We start from the raw sequence: 24,339 nt of genomic DNA on the forward strand, positions 1-24,339 counted from the left end.
CCTTGAGACAGCCAGTTCGGGGTAGAAAGGTCCCAACCTATATAGCATAAAGCAATTCTTGCCGCCATCAACGGTTAAACTCTGCTACACCAAGTCGTCATCAGTTGTACGCCAAATAAACTAAAAAAAATTGACCTTCGGCCAGGCGAAGCTTCAGCATAATACAGCAACAAGCGCTTTTGGATGGTGGAAAGTGAACGTGTGCGATCACGTACGACTCGCATCGTACACTTGACACAAAATGGTGTCCGATCAGATCAGACATGGAGGAAATGTGTTGCTTTCCACATTGTGCATACTTACACATTGTCCAGCTCGTCCGGCGTAGCATCGATTGCCATCGAGCACATGAACGGATTCATGCTCTGCTGTTCGCTTTGCAACATTTGCTGGGTGGTGTAGGTAAGCATTTTAATGTTATTGAATAAAAAATGTTTTTTTTCCGGATTTTATCACTCGATTCGCAATAAAACGATCGTACGCAAAAATAGTAAAAAAGAAAATTGTTCGTTTCACAGTCACAGTCACAAACTTGTAAATCACCAAAGTCTTCGTAACAAGTGTAAAAAAAAACTATTCACTATACCCCACTTTTCGGAGGTATTTAAACTGATTAAAGTTGACGTCCACTAAACGACGGACAAACGGGTCACGCACGTGGGGAGCATAAACTTTGGAAAGGAAATAACAAAGACGCTGATTTTGTTCTCAAAAAAAATCACTTGCACACGACACGCGATCAACACGTGGTTTCTCGATCTTTAGCACAGTTTCCGTTCAGATGATTTTCCACCTGTAATTAAGGTGCACACTGTTGCTATCTTTGTTCGAAAGGCGTGCAAAAGTAAGGTTAGGATCTGACGGTGGCACAACGCTAGCATACAACGCAACCGGTTCGAAAGATTCACGAGAACGAAATGATCGAGCTGTGGGTGTGAGCTGCACTAAGATCTGCTAGTGATAAGGTACGATAAAGAGATAAAAGGATGTTAGTGTGCGTGTGTGCGTGAATAACTACGGCTTAGCGAGAGATCTTTCCTTCGAGCTAATGTTTCATTGCGTGTTACACAAGAGATGATCATAGACCGTATGCGCTTTGTTACTAATACTTTTGCGTGATTAGTGTTGCAAGTGAGAGAGAGAGAAAAAAAGAGAGAGGCATAATGTACCGTTATTTCTGTTTACACAGGAACCCTTTTAAATACTTTATAAGACATTTAAACATAAGGAGACGTTTAAATGCCCAAAATAAATTCTTAGAAGAACAGCTAAACCTGCGATTGACAGGTAATTTTACCTCTTTGTTCTTTTTGCCGTAATTTATAATAGTTTTTTACTGCTACTAACTCGCACCTGATGTGTGATTTCATTACGGCATTCACACTCACACATTCAAAGAAGCGTCAGCGGTCAGAACACACCTGCTCTCAACTAGGGAACATCAGGCAAGGAAGCGTAACGCGTAGTGCAACGCAATTGTCAAATAAGTTCGGCATTTCATTCGTAAACGAGAAAAAGAAAGCGTTTTCTTAAGGTTGCAACTAATGGTAATCAATTTTTGTTCGAATGCCTATAACCCACGCTGTTACAAAAGTTTTCCAACCTTAAATTATGTCCATGGATCGATCGTTGCGTACATTTGGGTTTGTGTTTGTGTGTTCTATTTCGCCACCGACTCTCATAACCGAGCGCGTGAGAGAAGAAAGCTGTACGCAAAAATGTGTTCTTCTCTTTTCTACATATTCCGATGATCAATTCTGAAGCTTGAGGTTAAAGTACAACGCGTGGACATGTGACATACACAATTTGATTTGTGTTTTTTTTTAGTGTGTGAGAGGAGCAGGTGCTAAATGTAACCGAACGGTGGAATCTGGCTTTTACTTTCTTTTTGCGTGTGTATGTGGTGTACGCTTTACTTTAGAGGCACAAAAGATAAGCCAACCATAAAATTCATAAAAAGTTATAGTTTCTTTTCGAACGTCGTCGGAACGGGTGGTGCTTACGTGCGGTAATGTGAATCTAGCGATATTGTCGAATCTAGTGCTTTTGTTGAATTTATTGAATCTGGTGTTAGTGATAAAAAATCTTGTGCATCTATTGCTAGTGTTAATGCTAAATCTAATGTATCTAGTGGCAGTGCTGAATCTATTGTTAGTGATAAATTTAATAAATCTATTACTAGTGCTTAATCTAGTGTTAATGCTAAATCTAGTATATCTAGTGGTAGTGGTAAATCTAGTGTATTTAGTGCAAATGTTAAATCGAGTGAGTCTCGTGTTAATGATAAATGTAGTGAATCTAGTGCTAGTGCAAAATCTAGTGAATCTAATGCTAGTGCTAAATTTAGTGAAATTAGTTTAAAAAACACAATCAACGGCACTTGCCATCTTAAAAAGGAGCATTTGAGAAAATAACGCTAACGAAAACTGTGAGTATCTTGTTCTTATATTTTATATGTAACAAAGCTTTGACCCTGCGGAAACTATTAAAAAGAAAATAGAACTCAGTGAAAAATAAATTACAAAAAAAAACTTTATTTGACATACATTGCACAACCCATCAAAGTACGGTTCCAAAGGACAGGTAAAGAAATTTCCGGAAAATTAACCTAAATGTTAAGATTATTATTGCAAACGGTGAACGCTCGCCTGAAGTGGTAGAGTAATTGAAAATGTCCTCTAAAAATGGAATAAATCCAAGCCATCGCCATTTCCTGCGCTACCGGTTGACAAAAAGGAAAATCATTCATCCACGCGGAAGTAGAAAATGAAATATAGGTGCAAACCTTCTCCCCCTAAAGGTATGCAACAATCTCGACTCCACTGTGTGGCAGGATAAGCATCGAAAGATAAGCACACACAGAATGAAACACATTGTTATATCGCAACCATCCATCTCATAACCTTATTTTTACGATCTACTGCCTCTGCTTTCCATCGTTTCTGGGTTTTTTTTTGTAACAACATACACTCTCCTTCTGATAGGAAGAAATTGAGGTTAAAGATGAACTTCCGGCATATCGTGGAAGTGAGCTGGAGATGCAAAATTTACCGGCAAAGCCCCGAAGCGTTGGAAGAATGTGAACTATTCTTTTTTTCTAGCGCTCGAATTATATCAGTCAGAAAATAGCTCACCACCTACTAACCGGTACGCTTCGTCACACGGTTGATGCTTATCGGACATGACCTCATTTCGGATGTTTTACCGTGGCTTTCCCAGCACAAACTATTCCCGTGTGCCACTTCCGTTGAAAATACTTTCCACTGGGATATGTTGGGGTAGCTCTTGCGGCTAAACTTATCATATCGTTGGCAACTGTTTGGAAAATGGTAGAAGTTAGTGAAGGATTATCTTCTTCTTGAGTTTTGCAGAATATCTGCCTCGGCGAGAAGAAGATTTACGCTGGAATATACAGATAGACAATAGGGTTTTAACAATTGACGCAAGTGAAAAGATCTCCGATGGAAGATGAAGATATGAGCAATTGACGTCATCGAGCGTTGTCTTATGGATCTGTTACGGCAAAAGGTGGTCATAGGAAGAGAGAATACTCCAAATAAATCCATCTTCTTTCTTCGAAAATCTTCCGAAAAATCCTCCATTTATAAGATGGAATCTGCCAATGGAAACACTAAATCTTAATGCCACTTAAAAGTTTATGGTTAACCACAGTATACGGTTCTATCCAACATTTTAGTAGTTTTCCGAGAAATTAAGAATATTATTTTCTTTAAACGTTCATTTAACATTTCTCGTTAACTTCTCCTTCACATCATGCAAATCGAATCCAGCAGCCAAAAATAAATTTCTTAAAGGAACCATAAAATCAACACTGTCCCGTCACGTAGCCCAGAAAACTTTCGTCCTGTTGACCTTATTGTAGTAAATTCATACTCCCATGCCGATCGAATGCTATCGTTAGCATTAACGTAATAGTGCTCAAAAATTATTTCCACATTGGGCAGAGACTTTGCCTCCCGGACGGAGATTGACGTGACGGGACGGCCACATTCGTACCGTACCCTTGACTAGATTACGATGGATTCGGTGACAACCGGCAAACGAACCGTGACAACCAAAGAAAGAAAGAAAAAAACAACTCCGAAATCTATCCGGAAGCCATCTTTGGGGACAATATTCTTGTCACGTTTCGGAGCCCTATGGATTCGTGCGAAATGAAGAAACAGCGCACGATTGAGACGCGGTCCGGGATATTGTTGCTGTTTTGCCGAAGCCTTCATAATCTCTAAACATGAAAGCAATCAGTTTCCCATTTCCGAACGGGACCAGTGAGCCCCAATTGGAGTAGGTTTGGTTAGATAGCGTCCACCAACTCCCCGGGAAAGGCCCAAAAGCCGATGGCAAAAAGGTCCGAAAAATGATAAACTGCAATGGTGTCAGTGTATGGTTATGGCTTTAACTGCTTGTGGAAATCGTGTTGTGTGGAGATGCGTCGTTTAAAGTTCGCCCAAATACAACTAATTTTGGAGGAGGCTTATATGGGATAAACAATTTAAAATATTGTACTGGGCAAAGGTTAATTTTGCTTGTATTGTGTATTTGGAGCATTTTGGTGAAGGCTTCATGAAGTGGCAATCCTATTCGTTAAAGTTTATTAGCAAGTAATCCGTATCTTTCCTATATCTCGGTCATTAGTTCCATCAGTTAGGAATGCTTTCTTCAATATAACTAGAACTAGAATATATGAAGATGGCAAAGTCTTAATTATTTCCTCATCACTAAAAGAGACACAGCAAGATCCAGTACCATCAAACCTTCAATCAGGAAATTGAAAAAGATGGTACAGCTTCCTGAGTTGCACAATTCCCTGAAACACTTCAGACGAGCCGGTTCCGTTCCCAGCAGAGACCGTGAAATGCAAAATGGCAAGTATGCAATTTGTATTTATTTATACAAAACTGCGCCCCACAGCCAATAGTGATTTTCCGGGAAGCTACACTTGTGACGGATGTCTGCGGTAGCACAGAATGTTATTGCAAAATTGACTTCCGTTCCCGCAAACACAACGACACATTCGCACAATGCTACTGCGTGAAAGCATCCGGTGTGCCCGGCACCCGATAGAATCTGGGCAAGTCATTTCACCCAGGTGTGTAGCTGCCCTGAATGCATTCTCGTTTGATCGAAGGTTGGTCATCACTTTCCCTGAGCGATCTAAAGTGTTTATATTTGATGTAATGCACAAGCTATCATCTCAAGTTTGCCCCTGTTCACCGTAGCGTACAGCTATTCATACACCCATAAGCACACGTACACCATCGATTCTCGTTTGAAGTGTTCGGCGATGTAAGAAGCACACCGGGACCGCACGGAAGACAATTTCCTTTCAACTACGTCATCCACCGGTAGTGGGCACCGGAATCGATGCGTTCCAGATAAGGCTATTTAACCTCTGAATACTGTATATGTTCCTTACTCCCTCCCTGTTTTTGTACGGTGATGATAGGAAACGCTTTCACCAAACCGTAAGCTATTGATTGGCTTTGGCCTTTAACAAACCTCGCCGGGTGGGCTAACTTCATCCGCTACCCTTACCGAATCCATCGAATGATGTCTCAAAGGCCAAAGACGATCATGGTTCGGCATCGTAATTAATGAACTCACTCATATCGGGCTTCCTGGGGACGTTTTGCATTCACCGGAAACCAGTGGGGACACTGGCAAATGCTAGCGAAGCGTTGCGATCTCGTGGAGCACATCTATGTATATCTTGAAGTAAGCAAATTAAGACCTTGCCATCAATTTGTGGCTTCCGGCACTAGGGAAACTCATTTAAACAAAGGTATGCTACTGAGGATGAAGGCACTGCCTCAATTCATCATTTTACTTTCAATTAGCTTAAAAACTCGATTAAAATCTATCTTCTTTAGAGGCAAACGACCGGTACCGTTGACATCGGAGGTACATGCGCTTACACAACACACAATTTGACAATCGATCGCATTGTGAGGCTTCGTGGATGTCGATCGATCGAATGATCCGGAAGAGTTCCGACACTGGTGTAGCTTCACCTCATCGTGAAGAGTCAGTACACCTCAGAATTGGCGAAAAGCCGAGGCAAATGGAAATTTATGGCACGCATGGGAAATAAACGATGGATACCGTTAATCCCAAGCTATTAAAAACAAAAGAGTATTGTGGACAACAATTTTTGGGGTGGGTATGAAGATCTCGTCAGATGCACTATTCTTATGGAGGAACTTTTTGAAGAATGTTACCAACGTGGAGAGTCCTCTCGTGGGTTTTGGAAAGGCTGTTGTAAGCTTCAACAATTCCGAGCTCCAATCCCAAAAGGGTTGATGTATTGCAAGTTCGCCCATAATTGATTCATATCGATTGTTTGCATATTATCGTAGACATCTTGTGTTGCGTACTTCGCCTTCCAGCATCTGTCGACAGATTGTGTAAGTCCGTGCGCATGTTTCGTGTGAGTTCTTGTGAATTCGCAAGCAGTAAATTGAACCAATAAATAACAATTCCACTTTCACAATTGGAAGGTCATCAAAATATGCATGCAACGTGTGAGCTTTTTTTCCTCCCTTAGTCTCTCATGTCCACGGAAATAGATTCGATTGTGGGGACAATCAGTGAGCGTCCGTTCAGCATCGTGCAAAAAACCTGGCAATGAACGTCGAGTTCCTAGCGGGCACTTTCACAGTGCCTCAACCTTCCAGCCATACATGGTGCCTATCTTTGCCGTGATGTTACTGGAGCAAAATATTTCTGCACGTTGGCCACGTAGCGCATACCCATGAAGACTATTTCATTTGCTGTGCTAACTCTGCTGAATGTTGGAGTATTAGGCCAGATCGTTCAAAATTCCAGCCGAAACACAGCGATGGAACTAATGTTTCACATTTCCTGTACTCTATCTACGTCTCTTCAACTATGTCATCTCCATCGTGAGCGGCGAGGATACCATTGCGAGGGATAATAATCCGGTCGTTGGCCAGCCAAAAATGAGATGCAGCAGCAGAAGCAGCATCAGAAGCTGGCAGCCATGTCGACCAGCTCTTTAGGTCGCTCATTGTTTGGCCAAATTTATGATTTCAATGTTTTACGATTTTGTTACAATTTTCAACACATCCGGTACGGGTGCTGCGTCGATTGCGATGGTGAAAGGATCCAACCGGGCAACGCTACTGGCGCCATTGGTTGAGTCAAAAAGAAAAACTCCTGGCAAATGGTCATCATGAACCGTAGCAATGCGAGAGAAGCGGAGATACTTTCGATGTGAGGTTAGGTCATGTACTACTATGCCAATCGATGTACTACAGTGCAGATAGGGTAGGGGTGGCAAGGAACCAGACGAAGGGAAAAGTACACGAAAAAATGGCGCCGGCTTGTGAAACAATGGAACCGGTCGACGAACCGGAATCCGATTTTGGGTTACTAAAGAATGTTCCCGTTTGCACTTTTTGAGGTTAGTTTCACCGCTCTAGTACCTTTTGTTTGATGCAGTAATGTTCAGCTGAACCATTGTTCAGCTTGCAGCATACATTCACTCGGTACATGATAATAGTATGATAAAATTTTGAAATTAGAAGTCACCAACGGAAACATCGGTGGATAGTGTAAAAAAGGATATCTACGTTCACGTTCTTTTCGGTTGCACATTATACAAAAAGAGTAAGCCAGACAACGTTTGGTAGAACGTGAAAAAAAAGGATTAACCTAATGGCGTATTACAAGAGGAAGAATTTTATTCTGGTCGAAAGAAACAATAGCGCTTTATAGTGTAGGAAAATGTTCGTTCCAGTTCTCGGCCGGCGTAATGTCTTACTTGCGGCTAAAGAATAGAGAGAAATCATATTCAGTGATGTTGCTGTACGAAACTAGACACAATAGGACCGCTGTGGTACACGTCATTCGTAATAAGAGCAGTAGAATTTTAATACTGATGATGCAGAAGAATAGTAATGGTTACTGAATAAATTTGAATGATGAATAGAAGCTGCTTTTAATCTGGAAAGTACGCTCGATATGTCATATGAAAGTTTTCCAATGTTTGAAATTGTCATCCAAATTCACGAAGAGCTTATTGTACTCATGGTTATTCTGCAAAACATGGGATATAAATTCCCTGATTCTACACATTCGCGAAGAAGGAAACATGTATTCTATTAAAGTGCATAACTTTAGGCGTTTCGCCAAAAACCAGCCTAAAAGTATGCAATTTAAATATTTTTTGTTTGTTTTAGGATCGGACAAATTCTCTAAAATTGCTTTTTAAACCCAAGTGACTTTTTAGTGACATTTTTTTTGTTATAAAGTATGTCATACGGGAATCAACACACCAAACGACCGTTATGCGTTTGCAACTAGCTCATTTATTAATGCAAGCTCTTTGGCAACGTTTCGTGTGGCGCGACATCGCTTATAATTTGGCTAATAATAGTCTCCGCTTGCTTTCGTCCTGGTACTTAGCAATGGAAAACCCGGGGGTTGATGGAGATAAATGGGAAGTTTGTCCGTACATAAAGGCTGGCTTTTTGTTAGTTGGTTGCGTCGCGTTTGTTGGCTGTTTTTTTTTCTCTCCTTCTCCTTCTCCTAGCTATGTCAACCATCGGTGTCGTAATGGGCGCAAGCTAAACGTTTAATGAAGGGGAAGTGGCTGAATGGCATCGGGAAATGAGCAACATTTTGGGGACGTCCGACACTCTCCGGTACCCGGTGCCAACATCGTCAGCGCCAGCCGTCACCGCAGCAATGATTTACGGCACTCAACGATGAGGCCAAACGCCAGACAACTGGTAGCGATTGTGGTCGTGGCGGCATCTGGGTAATGTCTGGGATGTGTTTTTTTTTGTTCGTTCGTTCGTTTTTTGGAAATGGTGGTTTTACATGCCGACGGGTTGATTTAGCTTTTGGGATGACGGGCGTTGCTTGGTAGGTCCATCCACACCATCGATTATTCGACAGAGTGTTTTTTTTTGGAATTCTTCATCCCGGTCCGAAAAGATACCATTCGCCTGGTCCGGAAGCTAACCGAAATTGAATGTGCAGAAGAAGAGTGCTGCACGATCCTTCGTTTGAAGGTCACTTTTTTGCATCCGAGCCCATATCGAAGGCAGGAAAGAACCAAAATTTCCTTTTTCACACCACCTCGGGGGGCAGCAAAAGCAAAAAAAAAGGGACATGACTCTTGCGCTGTATTTTTTAAACCTCTTACACTTTCTCTCGCCTCTCTTCAAGCACGAATGGAAATCGGAAATAACGCCAGTTTTTTTCTGCCTGTTTTTTTCTCACCACGCCATCCCGGAAGTGGTGGAAAATTGAATGAAATCGATCCACGATACTCTTTCAATATCCGGTTGCTGTTACCGACCAGCTTACACAGTGCCGCTAAAGCCAACCGTCTGCGTACCGATCCCTCGACGAAGTGCAGATAAGAAAACGATAAACCTATTAAATTATCTTCCCTGTGCTTTGGCATGGTAAAATGGTAAAGTAACGGAACCGGTCCCCGGCAGGGAACGTCCACCGTTATCGATCCTTTATCTATGGCTCGCGTACACCGGAGCCAGAACTTTTAAACGACGTACATTTTTTATGCGTCCGCTACTTTAATGAAAACCTTCCGCTTGCTGTCGGTGTGTGGGTGCCCGAGATGGTTCTCATACCGAGACCAAACGATTTTTTTTTGCGAAACGATCCGGCCCGTTGAAGGTGAACACACGCAGGCAGGACCTGGGCCTGTGCTGAGTGGCATCGTTTCCTACCATTCTATTTCGCGAAGCATCGCACTCAAGAGAGATATCCGTCCTTGGCCCCAAAAAAAAAAACCCGTTCCCAGCAACGGTGTGAACCGATCCGGAAGCGCAAGTAAAACAGAATCGGAAGCGCACCGGGCATTTCAAGCGGGCTGTTTTCTTTCTTTCCTATTTTTGAAAAGGAAAAAAGCAAAGTGCCACTTATCCACCATTATGCGAGGACGATGACAACGGGCGTAGAGAACTCGCGTACACGGGGCCATTTTCTAGGCATAGGCATCTTGTTTTATGGAGCACTTCTTTGCCAACCGCAACGGCGCGTTTCGGCCGTGTGTGTCTCGGTTTAGTTGCAAACGTTTTGGGGGATTTTTTTCTGTGTGTGAGTGTGTGCGCAGAACAGTGATTGTGGTCGTACGATTGCAGAACAAGCAAAACACACCACTTTAATGGGCTTTAAGAACTACTCCGATGAAGAAAGGAAAGCTTTGTTGTGTGAATTGCATACATTTAGGCGTTCTATTTTATTTTTGCTTTGGGTTCAATCTAAACAAACAAATATTATTTTTATTTTAAACTGTTTCTCATATACTTTACCATCTTTTTCTAAACAACCTCTCTATAACATGAGATCTACATTCTCAAAAAAAGAAAATCACAAATAAATCAATAAATTGATTACAGCATCATCAACGTCAACGTCAAAATTTGCCTCAAAAAAATTTTTTTTCTCCAATTCTCAGATTTGAATACGTTAATCTTATATGCCACGCGCATCTTTTCGGAGGGTAAGATATTAAATTATAGATCAAGAAGGCGTACTTTAACATTTTGACAGTGAGCCCTGGCATCAAAACAGCGTATCGCACAAGGGGCCCCACGGATATCTAGGTTAACGAGGCATGGAGCTTATTAAAAGACTTGTTTCGTGTGCCCATACGTTAAGCGGGCATAATCTGATTCACCTTGAAGAGCAGCATGTTGTCCTGGTGAAGAAGCCCGCTTCCCGCTAACGGTCGCGTGTTTTCTACTGCTACACACCGAGATCCTGTTCTACAAAAATCACATTAAATTGAGAGCTACTTATAGACGGAGCGAAACAAAAAAAAACAGCAAGGAAGCAGCGATATAGCGAGCTTTGTAGGAAAAATTGGATCCGTATTCTAGCATCGTTTGTGCTATTATTGACTACCGGAGGCTACGGCGAATGGCAATGGGGTTTTCGTTGTTTTTGTGAACTTCCATCTGCTTTAACGGTTCGAGATGAATCGATCGATGGTTGGCTGGCGGGTTCAAAGCACATCGCAAAGCTTCGATTCAACAGGTTCGTTATCTCGCCCTACCTTTTTCTGATGCTTTGCGCTCAAAAGTTAATGCTCCGAAGGTTAGTGAACGAGATTGTGTGCTTTTTCTTGTTGGGTTTCGGTGCGGAAAATTCACTACCCACTGGTAGCTTGTTTTTCCTTAGGGTGCATCCAATTGTCAATCCCTTAATAGGGAGTCGCTCAAAGCTACTTTTGAGGGATCGGTTTTAAACAATCGAAACATTCGGTAGTTTTCTCAGTCCAGTCCATCCTTCCGTAGCATCGAGTTCGACGGGCTTTAGTTTCCGTTTTGTTGGTCCAAACAAAGTATTCTTCATTACGGATGAAAACCCGTCACAGGAAAATGTTCAAAGGTTTTAAAAGCAGTAATGGCTAGCGGAGAAAAATGCTGTTTTGTTTGATGAACCAAAACGCACACATAAATTCGAAGAAAAGAATGGAAAGTTTTTTTTCCGATCAATGAAAAGTACTTGACTTTCCTTCCTAGATCGTGTTTCTCGTGCTTTGATTTTTCCAGGGTTTGTCGCAATTGGTTTTCCTTTTTTTTCGTTATGCTTCGTTCCCATGCGTTGTAAGGTTGTGGTTGTCGAGGAACAATCTTAAACACACTTACAAAACGAAGAGCTTATGCGGAAAAGTTCATTTCCGTGTTTCCTTTCCGCATGTAACTATCGAGAGTCTTGTGCAAAACGTGCAGAGGGCGAACAAAAACAAAATCCTTCTTGTTATGATCCACGATCTTCAACTTCGGCGAGAGCTAAAGTTTGTACCTCTCGCGTTTTTTTTCTTGTTTGCATTTTTCACTCCCTTTCGCCCTCCTCTTCCTTAGCCAAAAAAAGATCCAAGATTCAAGCATCCAAAGTTCGTCTCACTTTGCTTTGTCTTTCGGGGGAGCGAAAGATTTTTCCACGGTTCCAGTAAGAGAACTGAGTTACTTCTACGTAACAGTTCCCCGTTGCTGCATCACAGTAGTTTCACCCAGGCAGTTTCCTTCCGCGGAGGAAAAATGTTTTCTTTCTTCTTCACCAAGTGGCTTTTCACTTTATGTCGCATTCCACCCGAGGTGGTTCACTTTTGTTCAGCGGCTTCGCGCCGCTCGGTGTGTGAGATAGAGTACTTTTCCTTTTTTTGGGATTTTTCACTCAGGTGGTGCATCTTGACTGCTGTGCACATCAATAGTGGAAAGCGCTGTTTTCTTTTTCTTTCGCCGTACTGATTTTAAAATTCTTTTTGCATTTTGGACAGTTTTTTAATCTTTTTTTTGGCGAGATTCAAAACTGTCACCAGCGCGGGAAAACTGAAAACGGGAACGATTTGTGGTACAAATTTCCTGCCCATTACCAATGCTTCTTACCGTTCGTCGGAAAGGGAAAAGCGGGAGAGAGAATATAAGGGATGAAATTCGTGAAACATCCGGTTGCACGGTTGAAATATTTGGAGTTAAACTTTGTCGAACGGTTTTCTTCACGTCTTTTCCGAGCAGGGAAAAATATGGATGAATGGTGGTTTTCGACAGAATGGACGATTTTCAACGCTTCACGTATTTTTCTCCCGATTCTTGTGCGACGGTTTTAAAGATATTCATTCCGTTGGTGGATTGGATGTTTTTTTGTTGTTGTGTTTGTTATTTTGTGTTCGTCTGCTTCATCTTTTTGTCGACATATTTCCATCATGAATTCGATAACAGGTTTTTGGATGAGCGGGAAAGGAACGAAACTTGAAGAGCTGCCGCTTTCGGAGGGCGGGAAAACTATCTCAACAATCTCTTTTGCAACTATTCTGTACGGGAATGCATCGTTTTTCCCGATATTGAATGGATTCTGTTGCATCTGCCGAGTTGCAGGTGATTTTTGCAATTTTTGATTTTCTTTTTTTTTTTGTTGCAGAAAGATGTGGAACTGTTGGAATGGATTTTCGCGAAAATCTTTTCTATGCACAGCAAGAGCATATCCTGCACATATCTTCGCAATGGGGGAAAGCTTCTCAATCTCACGCACAGGTAAGTGCATTTCTTGCTTTTGATAGCAAAACGATCACGTTCTAGCGCACCACAAAACTTATTTTGTGAATAGATTTTTGTCAGCTTAAAAACTTTTCACGTGGAAAAAAGGCGACGCATTCACGAAACTTGCACGACAAACCAACCGTTACGGTGAGAAAGAATAGTTTGTTGCTTGCTTGGTAAGTGCGATTTGTACGATTCGACTCGGGAGTTTTCCGGGAAATTTTCCGAAACATTGTGCCGGAGTGAATCATTTCGCGTAAAATTTAATCGTTCTGCAAATCGGTTGGGTTAAGCTGCCGTTGCCCGGCGAGATATGGTCCGGTCGTACCGGATGATCCCGTTTATTGTTCGATCGATTTGAGATGTGATAAAACTGGGCTTATTTAACTTTTCACCATCCCTTTGTTTCCGTCAACAAGCATCTGGTTGCCAATTTCAATAAAACGATTCCGGTTTCTTTTCCCTAGACCAAAACAGTACGTATCCCCTGTTATCTCTGTTGGAGGGTGAGTCGAAAGAAAACGGGATCCAACCCGATCCGTGCCCGGAGGGGCAGTAAAAATCAAACGAGAAAAAAGCCGGCTGCCAAAGTATTTGCCCGTATCCTATCCATCCATCCATCCGAAAACTGGGTTCTTGTTTACTCGCCACTATCCCCAGCTTCGGTGCCCGCCGGCGCGGGAGGGTATTAGGATGTCCAATTTTTATCGATCGCTAGAAGTTCTGGAAGTTGGGTGCAGGTTTATTGTTTCGAGCTGCAAAATCCTGTACCACCATGTGCCCGTGTCTTTGGGGCGGAAGAATTTTTGCTTGTTCCGATCGATTGAATTGACTGTCCTGCGATGGTGCTTCCGTTTGCTATCTCGTAACTCGAATCGAATGGCTTCGGGTGATAGGGGATTTTGGAAGGTCTATTTGTTATTGATTTTTCCAACGCAAAAACCCTTCCTTTGGAATTGTTCCACTTCTGGGTTTTTTTTTTGGACATGGATGAATGAACCCCTACGTATCATTGTAGCGCCATTACGATCGGTTTCAAACGGTGTTTGACTGTTGCTTCGAACATATTGCGAATCAAGCTAATGGTCGGTTTTGTGACACTGATGAGGTAGTGTCTGGTCGTTTCTTCCGGACGAAATGAATCGTCGGATTGTTTGTGCTCAGCTTTTTACAAGGGATTTTTATTTAGCAAGAAAAAAAGATTTAAAAATGTTGTATCAAGCAAGAAGTTTCATCAAAGATTGGTGCCTGCAGGATCAAATAAATCAAGAAGAGCTTTTCCACCTCAAGAAAATGTGCTCAGTTTGTATCTTCTCTTGCCAAAAATTCTGAATATTTTTTTTTCTTCAAAAATGTTTCGACGTGGGAAGGCCTTTTCCCCTCCCAAGCTCATTACCTTGGTGAATGAGGAAAGGAAAACCACTCCTTATCAAAACGAATGCACTTTCAGAAAACAAGTATATCCCCCCGACACATGCAACCTCGTTTTGTATCTTATCCGAAAAGTGTACAAACTTTAACTACCCAGGTTTAGCGTAGGTTCAGCGATTCTTGGAGCATTTCGTGAGGAGCAGCAAACATTCGCTCCCACATGCACTCGAAAGTCAACGGCATCAGAACGAGCTATAGAAAACAGCACGACCTCGGGGGAAAATCGTTTAAAAGTATGCTTCCCCAAAGTAGGGCCAAGTCTTTTCGCCGAAAACGAAGATTCGTTCAAGGAGTTGGTAAGTTTTGTGTCGAAGCTTAGGACGGCGAGTAATAGAAAAAAAAACACATCTCACTCCACGTCTGTACACACCGTTTGAATGGGAATGATTTGCCGTGATTTGTTGCCGTTTAGTGTTTCCCTTTTGCTATGTGGGTCATTAGTTTTGCTTTATTATGAGTTTTGGGGAGGATGTGGGACCAGTTTTGGACAAGAAGGCAATCTATCATAAGTTCTGAAGTTATTCCTCTTGAACTCTCTATTTTTATTATTTTTTTGGGCATTCTTTGGGAATTATATCAGAAATGTTTATACATCAAACAGATCATTTGTATAGAATAATTAAAAACAATTATTTATTTAACATAAAAAAAGGATCATAAGGAGACACCAATTTTTACAATTTCTTCGACCATTATTTTGAGTTGTCTCTTCCCAATTTCAATATTTTCCATTAAAAAGTGTTTAAGTTTAAGGTGTGAATAAACTCAGTCTTACAAGATCAAGACTGTAGCCACGTTATCTCGTTAACTACGCGTTTGAAAACTATCGAACCATATCCTGTCGCTTCTCGTCGCCGTTCCCAATGAAATTAACAAACCTTTATTACAAAATACGAACAATTTCGTACACCATTTCAATTTTATTACGCTGCACGGATTTAACAAAACGACACACACTTTGCCATAAAAATGTCCCCCCCCCCCCCCTTTCCAGCGTAAAATCGGACTCGGGGCTTTAGAACGTGTTTATCGTCTTGAAGAATAAATAAGCACGAAAGACGAAAGCCATTTTGCTGAATTAACGAACCGTTCAGCAACCGACACGAATGCCCGCCGCTCGAGCATCGGTATCCTCGATATCCTTCCAGAAAACCGGAAGGATTTTATGGTCTACTGATTGGGATTTCTACCAGTGTTTTCCTTCGCATATCCAGTTAAAAGATGATGAAACTGATAACGGGGCCAAGAAAAAAAAAAGTTTTTCGTCCCAATATGATAGCACACAACGCCACCGGAATGGAAACAGAATTAATCATTATTTCATTCTACTGCTTCTGATCGCTACCTACATTCTACATTGCGGTCACGTAATATGTGTACGAAAAAGATCCCACATGTACGGAAGGGGGGTTTCCATTTTACCAAGGTTTCTAAACTTGTCACACTGTTTCGCGCACGGTTACAAACGAACCTGTCGTCGGGCATAGTACCTTCGGGAAAATTGGAGAACCCAACGCATAAGTTCAGGCCGGGGGACGCACTTAACGCCCAAAAACCCGAAACCCGAAATTGTGTATATTGCTGTAAAATGATAGCTTGCAGATGGGATAAAAGTTATTTCTGATCATCCTCCTTTACGGAACCGATCTAGTATTTGTCTCGTGGAGGAATGAATTCCAAAACTCGGACGTCACCCAAGGAATGGTTGGGTGAGTGATGAAACTTTCTGCCAACGTTGTGACAGAAACCTCGTAATAAGCAGGTGTAGTCCGATTAGATGCATCTATCCGGCTCAAGTAACACAGACATCAGGCATTCCCCTCGACCAGGTTTTGTCGGAATTCTTGATTTTGGGTGGGTACATGCGGAACGATAAGCTGTGACTTCAAACCAAAATATTAATTTCCTGCAATTTGGTCTACTGCCCCGAATGTAGCATAATGCGCAAAGTTTTCTACTTTCCCTTGCCACAGTGGACATTTGTCGTGCAATTTCGTCGGATTACGGTGCGGTTGCGTTGTGTCGGTGATTGGACGGATGTTCTCGACAGAGTTGTAAAATGCTGTATCATTCGGAGATTTTTTTGTGTGTTTCATCCTCTTGGCTCATCCAATTGCAAAATATCATAAACTCTTGGTCAGTATGAAATCGGAGAATTCTCCCAACATTTTTTTGCTGAAGAAAATAGTTTAATTTTATACCATTTTCATAGTATCAGGTTTCAGGAAGGAACACCCATGGAGCTGGCTATTTGATCAGAAAGCAGCCATAAAATTCATATTTATTTCATCATCAAAAAGCCGGAGCAGTTCAAAGTAGCTCCCGGTTCATGGAACAGACAGTTCCGAAGGACACGCCCGATGTAAACGTATCCAGGGCTTGATAAACTTTTGCCCACAACGTTCCACATTTCGCAGCCGGTACAGAACTCTTAGCTACGAGAAAATGGCTACAATCTCATTCCGTGGCTACGTTTAGTTTGTGCGGTGGAAAGATTTGGAAACCTTCCCTTTTTCTCTCGCTCTTCATAAAGCGGATTACCACAGAATGCAATTATTCATTTATCGTTTACATTGGATTGGACTTGATTTCGGCCTCTCGGCACACGTCCGGTGAAAAAAGGGTCAACGCGGTGAGGACAACCACCGAGTAAAGTGGGTTAAGTTGGTTCCGTTTGGGATCCTTTCCACCGTAACGATGATGTTGTGCCCGGTTTATAAAGCCAATCTCGGACATAGAACCCTTAGCTATTGCATGGTTCATCTTTTTTTTTTACCGGGATTTCCATTCCTATCAAACAGCAACATTTCTTGCGGTGGTTTCATCTTTCGTAGGATGAAGAACGTTTTTTTTTTGTTGTTGTTGTTGGGTGCTTTATTTCCGGATGTTCCGGAGCGCTCCGGCTTTGGCGATGATGGATGATGGATCGTTTGACTTGAGAGGTTGTAGAAAATTGACTAAATCTTCCGTAAACTTAAGCCTGTTTTGATGGGGTTACTTAGTGGACAGTTAAGACTGGTCAAGGTTTCCCTAAGAAGGTTGGGTTTTTACATACCAAATAATACAAAAAAGAGGCATCGCTGAAGAAACGGGGCTGATTTTATTTGCTTTTTGGACATAAAAGTTAAATCATGTACAAAAATTGCATAACTTTAGGCGTATTTCAGTGCTTCAAAGCAATGCAACATAGTTTAATCTACATCGCTTTTAAAACGTTTGCAACGTGTCACGTTTCAAAATATTTCGCGAACAATGGGGTTTTGAATAAAGAACGTTTAGCAATCATTATTTTAATTGCTACCTCGTGTGTCACTCATTCCGTTTAATTCTGTAACACACAAAGAGTTGCATCGCTTGCAGTATGACAGCGTGAACCGTTTGGTGCAACCTCCGAGATCAATTTTACTAAGGAGGAAAATGATTTACCACCCACACGCTCACAACTACGGGAAAGATCGCCTTCTTTCCATGTTCTAGACACACCGGGTAGCCAAAAGTGGAAACTCGTTTAGGACGGGAACCCCGTATCAAACACCCATCCCAACGCTCGCTCAATCCGTTGCTGTTTCCGTTTCATTTCCACTTCATTTCACGCTTGTTCCCGGTGTCGCTCGATGTTGATTGTACACGGGGTAAGTCGGATCCAGCAATTGCTACACCGTGAATGGCACATGCTCTCAAACATTTCCTTGTTCGCACACCCCCCGGCCTTGTAAGAACTGCCGGTTGTGAAAGGAACCATCGGAAAGCGAAAATGGAAGAAAATCATTCAAAGCTTAATTGCACTTGTAAATTATGCAGTTTTATATTTACACGTGTATTCTTGTTGCTTTCTTCGTGATTTCTTCTTCTTGCTTGCTTTTTCATTCCGTCGTACCACATCTGATAAGGGTGTCCCTTTTAACGTGTGGAAGGGGTGGAAAAAATGCTTACTACATTCCAGCCCTGGATGGTGGCCTAAAGGTTTAGAATGTTTTTACTCTTTTTATTTTGTGCTTTTTTCTTCTTAATCCTTCGTATTTGGATGTAGAGATGTTATTTGTTTTCATCGTTTCGGAGTCGTTGGTCGTTCCTTTCTGACTGAACGAATCTCAACGGGCGGAATGGTGCGATTGTGAAACGATACGAGAATGAAAACGGGGAAAACGTTTCCGTTGCCGTTTCCGGTTTTTGCTTTCATATGTACGTTCCACAGCGCCTGGTGACTGGGAGTTCGAATGGTAATAATAATTATCACCTTTACTGACCTGAAAGTGGAGTGCCTAGCTCGATGATAGATTACATTGACGGCAAGTATGCATAAAAATAAAACACTCAGTGTTTAAAATGTAAAAATAAATTACAACAAGCTTTTTATAAGAAGTTTTAAATGTTGTTAAATGGATATTAATAAAGAGAAGACGAAAAATATATAAATAATTTAAAGTTTCTTCAAAATTGCATACTTTACGGCGCATAACACTAAACGCCTAGAGTATGCAATTTGCAGTACAAAAGTGTCTTTCTTTGTTCATTTGAATAAAAATAATTCACTCTTCTTATTTTACAAAGCTTCTTATCAAAAAAATCATTCTAGTAAAAAAAGAACTCTTTTCTCCACAATAAGTTGCTGTTTGCGCGAAAAAGTGACTAACCGTTCCATTAGCAAAATGCCGCCCGCAACAGGATAATAATTGCTTCGTTGCACTTTTCCAAGGAAGCGCCTGAAAGCGAATCCTTCCGGTACGACTCCTCCATTAGCATTGGAAACGATCGATACGATATGAAGGAAATATGCCGCTTTCATACTCACTCGACTGGCAAGTGTGCAAGTTTTGCATAATGGTTTTCCACATTTTGCTTGACTGATTCCGTAATGACAGTGGACAGTGTGCACAGACAGTCTTCACGTCCGCCCCCCGGGGGGCAAACAACGTACGAAAGCGAAATGACAGAACCATATCGGAAACATATTTCACTTAAAATCCGATAAATTTAATGGAGTGGAAACAGCTGCCTTCTTTCTGCCATACTTCCTCTCACCCAAGATCACCCGCTGGACTAGGTTTGTTTGCATTAAAAAAAGAAGTTTTACTTAAAGCCATCATTCTCACTTTTGGGACAGAAGAAGCAAACGAGAAAGGCAAAAAAGAAGCAAACGAAAAACGTCCACCAGTAAAAGAATCTATCAAAATCGGTATAATTCAGCAAGAAAAAAAATAGAAGCCAAACCAAGGATGACTCTGCTTACCGCATCCTTTATCGCCACGGTACAACATGCGAAGCATAAATTCCGCTTCCTATGCACGCATCGTTACGCATCCGGGATGCTTTTCATGGCGTGCAGCATGACACAACGATGACAAAAGCAATTTCTATTCATGCTTCGAAATATAGCATAAATTGAAGCGATTTGAATAAATATGAATTATGTTGCTTCGACCGCCGTCGTCGTCGTCGACCCTGCTTCGGTACGGCGGAAGTAACCACCCCGTTGGAGGCTGATATTTCTTCCTGCTTTCTTCACATGCCGTCATACACGACCGGGTTATGTGGGGGGAATGCAAGTAAAGCGACGAATGAAATATGCTGTACGTCAGTGCTCCCCAACCTTTTTAGTACCGCGGACCACTTTTTGTTCGACATAAGTATATCGCGGCCCACATGTGCCGTCTATGAACAGACTCGTAATGTATGTATACCGCTGTTAAGGCGATTTTTGAAATAAAACATTAGCAAAAATTGTATTAACCACAATCTGACATATCGAGAAGCGTAGAACGTTGAAAATGGTACACAAAAAGTGTTAAAATCATCGGTCCAACGACGGAAAATTTCTTCTGCGGACCACTTCTACTTTAGCCACGGACCACAAGTGGTCCGTGGACCATAGGTTGGGGATCACTGCTGTACGTGATGTATTATCATCAGGTCGCGCGTTTTGATAGGATGTGGGAGTGCAGAACACTTTTCACTGCACACGCGTTTTCACAAACCGGTGTTCGGTTCGGTTTGCTCATCTTTTCACATGCTAATCATAATGAAGTGCCAGAGCAAACGTACTGAGTGTTACTACCCTTTTATCTATCGCTTGCCATTGCAATCCCATTCCTGGGTGGAAGATTTAACCAGTTTTAAGGTTTAGTTTTGCAGAAGGTAAATGCAACTTCCTAGTCTTGCGTATTTCGAGAGGGACAATTTATGGCTTTGTTAGATGAATCTCAATTTACTGGCTCCAACACAGCCATTCTGGTCCTTAGGGGGGTCACCGTGGGTCGATAGCTTTAAGGCGCCTACCATTATTGAAACCGATGAAGAGAAGATTCCGAACATTCCATTCGTAATGTTCGTGCCCGCTCCACTCGAAAGTTTTTCCGAGGAAAATGTATGGCTTTTGCATTTATTGATACAGTCACAGCAGTGTTTTCCTGTCTCCTTCTTCTTACGCCCAATTTCTTCCCCTCGTATGTGTCGTAAATAACGGAGTAACGGCTATAAAGCGGTTCGGTGCTTTTGGGGTGCGTTGTGTGCACATATTTTTTTTTCCTCTCATTTTTCCGGTATGATTTTATTTTTCCTTTTAACTTGAACAACACACACATGCACACACACGGAGTTGGAAACATTTTATCTGCCACAACATATTTGGGAAAAGAGAGGACATATATTTTTCTCCCCCGATTGCTGGGAAGCTGGAAAATGGAAAACTGGTTCATATTGGATTTGGAGCAATTTTAAATGGGACCGTCATGTGTGTGTGTGTGCGTTCATATTTTATGGAAAGCCAATCGCAGCATGGTGCTGGTGTTTATTGGACGTTGTTATGCGGTTTTTCGGGATGTAAAATATGTCTTCCTTCCTCGGTAAAGGAGCTGTTGTAACAGGAAGGGTTTGTATTATGATGGGCCCGTAATGAAGATATTGCTTATTATTAACGATCCCAATGATGGAGGACCTTATCGTTTGAAGAACTGTTTTATAGTACAAGATTTTCAGTTTTAATTTATTCAAAAAAATTTAGACGAATTATACATTAATTTCATCTCTCGTTTTCATCTCAATTATGCTCTCATGAAAACTTTCACAAAGCTATTTTCATGTAGTTTTCCTAAAAATATCACGATTTTTTTTCTTTAAGCTTTCTACATGTACTCTTAACTAAAGATTTTTAATTTTCACTTTAATGTACATCTTTAAGACCTTATTATGTTTCTTTAAAATTTTAACAAGACATTTTCTTACTCTTAAAACCAAGCTTCTTCGGTGTAGCATTTACTTGGCTTGGCTAATGGAAAAGGTCCACGTACCGTGCCAGCAGCACGCGAATCAAATTAGCGTGGAAATGAAGAAAATCAATTATCGAAAGTAATATTTTACCGGTTCCCGGTGGGAACTATGGGTTTTTGCGATTGCTTCTCCGTGCCAACAGGACACCGGTTCGTTTCGTTTGCTTGGATGCTATTGCAGCAATACAACACAGTCCCAGCCCGACGCCGTATAACCGTATCGTATCGACATTAATTAAAGCCACACGAACACGAGCCAGTAGCTTGGAACCAGAAAGAAAACACCCCCGGAATCGATGGCACCCTCAAGAAAGCTCTCCGGCGGAAAGTTGCCGAGGTAAGAAAACCAGGCCAAACTAAATGGGCGCGCTGTGGTGCGTCTTGGCGTGCTTTCGGGTGGTTGTTTTTTTACAACCAAAGTACAAAGGCAAAGTACAAAGTAAACAACGGTGTTTCCCTTTCGCTCGATGTAACTGCGCGCGAAAGATCGGTGGCCAGAAACGCGAGTAGTTGTCGGTTGCCGATGGCCCGACGGGCGAGTGAAATGTTACAAGCAAATTGATAAATTATATTTGCCATAAATATTCATTTCACTGTGGGTGGAGTTTTGCCGACTAGGAAACACACCGGGAAAAAGCCAGCGGGCTTTTCTTTTTTTTGCCGTCCCCCAAAAGGCGCAATCCTCACCCCCTTCCACCCTTCTCCAGTCGTGGAAGGAACACAAGGAACTTTTTTTTTTTCGCTATGCTCCTCCATTTTCCACATCCAACTGTCGTTCTGCCTGCTACTCCGTCAACCGCGGTTGGGTACATTTTTCTTCGGCTTTCACTTTTCTTCGATGGGAAGGATTTTCCTCAAGCGTTACCTCTCGTATCTTGATCAGGGAAAAAGTTGTATCGCTCAAGCAGCCTGGCCGCGGTCATATCAACTCCGACCAATGGGAAATGGTGGCAAAACTCGAGACACGATGGGTGTAATTCGGTTAGTGCTAGGGCACTTTGTTTCGAGCAGTTTGGGTTTGGGTGTGCGCTAGGAAAATGTATAGCATGGAGGTCAAGATGAAAACTTGATAAATACCATTTTTTACCCAAACTTACCCACCAAGAACTGGGCTGTGTGTGAGGGAGAGGAAAAAACAAAATGACGTGGAAAACGCACTAAAGAAAACAACAACCCCCACGTCAGCTGAATGATGAGTTGGTTCGACGAAAGCTCACCCGGAAGTGTGTAACGATCGTGTTCGGAGAAGCTTTAGGGCAGCGGTGGCACAACTTACCTGAAAATAGAGAAGAAAAATTGTGGTAAGAAAGTGAATTTTACTAAACGATAACTGCAAGAGAAAGAGGGAACATCAAGAAGTACGCAAGGGAAATACATTTGGAAAAGGTCATGAACCGTCCGCGTAATGTTGCTTTTGTAGTTTGAGTTGAACCCCTTTTTTGCTGTATTTGTTGCATCACGTTATGCTTTCACGCGATATTTCTTTCGCGTCCATTTGCTGAAAGCGATTGAAGATTATTCATAAATTTTGTATACGGCTAGCTCCCCTCCAGGGTTGGAGAGAGACCAATTTCCTTAACAGTCCTTTTCATCAATGTTTGCTAGATGTTCAGTTCGGTGCTATGAAAGCAAATGAATGTTTCCTTTCCTTGAGCTGTAAAGCACCTTTGCTAGCATTGTAACCAAAACCGCACAAAGTTGTTGTGTGAACAAAACCACCGAACCACGCGGTCAGGAGAAGAAATTGGTGGTACTGATTCGATTGCTGACACGATTTTTCCTACTACAAACGATTGCTACCTTCGGATAGCGACGAGGAAATCGAACGAAATTTTAGCATTCAGCACCTTTTACGAATGTAACCCGGGCGGGTTACACGGCAGGTAATGAAATTGAAATCAAAATTAATGGTTTTACTTTTTTTTGTTGGTATTTGCACTGTTGGCTGCACGCACCTAGAAAGAACAATAGCGAAAGAAAAAAAGAAAATGGCAAAAAGGAGGAAAAACAAGCGTCCGGAAAAGAATGCGAAAGCGTGACTTGAAAGCAATTCTTATCACGAATCTCTTGTTGGTTGGGGTTGGTTTACAAGGGTAGATACGGGTTTTCCGGTGGAAGAGAACGACGAAAGGGAAATGAGACCTTTAGCTGTTTTCTTCTTCCTCAGCTTCTTCAGCCATTCGGCTGCATGTTCAATCCCTTTTCGAAGTGGCGAAACGATTGATTACGAGTGTCAATAGGCGAATAAATTACCTCGACAACCATTTGTTTTATAAAGTGCACGATGAAGACAAATGCTTTATTTCTTGTGCCGGTGAATGGAAGCATTTGTTTTCTGCTTACTTATTCGTGTTTGAGTTGGTTGGGTAAAAACATTCAAGCTTAACAAATATCTTGAAATAAGTATTAATTTAATACATATTATGTAGTATTTTAGGGATTTTATTTAACATCAAATATAAAATTTTCTTGTTATTAAATCGTGAACTGTACGGAAAATGTCCTGTCTGAAAGAGATGACATCCATAAATAAAATAATTTTCCTGTCGTTTTGTTTTCCTCCAGCCATCCACTGTATCTGT

General features: G+C 41.7%; 2 protein-coding genes across 10 annotated transcripts in view; one reads left to right on the forward strand and one right to left on the reverse strand.

Moving 5' to 3' along the window:
* Positions 1-24,339, reverse strand: part of LOC125763414 (CUGBP Elav-like family member 2) — a 258,303-nt gene that overhangs the window by 129,240 nt on the left and 104,724 nt on the right. Inside the window, exon 1 of one of the 9 annotated variants that reach the window (XM_049426606.1) lies at positions 304-1,183. The exons of the other annotated variants lie outside the window; for them this stretch is intronic. Coding sequence (XP_049282563.1) covers positions 304-410 — 107 coding nt within the window. The 5' untranslated portion in view covers positions 411-1,183. Of the gene's footprint in view, positions 1-303; positions 1,184-24,339 lie in introns of those variants that run through there. 9 annotated transcript variants of the gene reach the window in all.
* Positions 2,314-24,339, forward strand: part of LOC125763505 (stress-activated protein kinase JNK) — a 278,718-nt gene continuing 256,692 nt past the window's right edge. The window contains exon 1 of the mRNA XM_049426769.1: positions 2,314-2,428. The gene's annotated coding sequence lies outside the window, so the exon portion shown is untranslated. The remainder of the gene's footprint in view (positions 2,429-24,339) is intronic.

The sequence above is a fragment of the Anopheles funestus genome, chromosome 2RL (assembly GCF_943734845.2).
Source record: "Anopheles funestus chromosome 2RL, idAnoFuneDA-416_04, whole genome shotgun sequence".
Classification (NCBI taxonomy): domain Eukaryota; kingdom Metazoa; phylum Arthropoda; class Insecta; order Diptera; family Culicidae; genus Anopheles; species Anopheles funestus.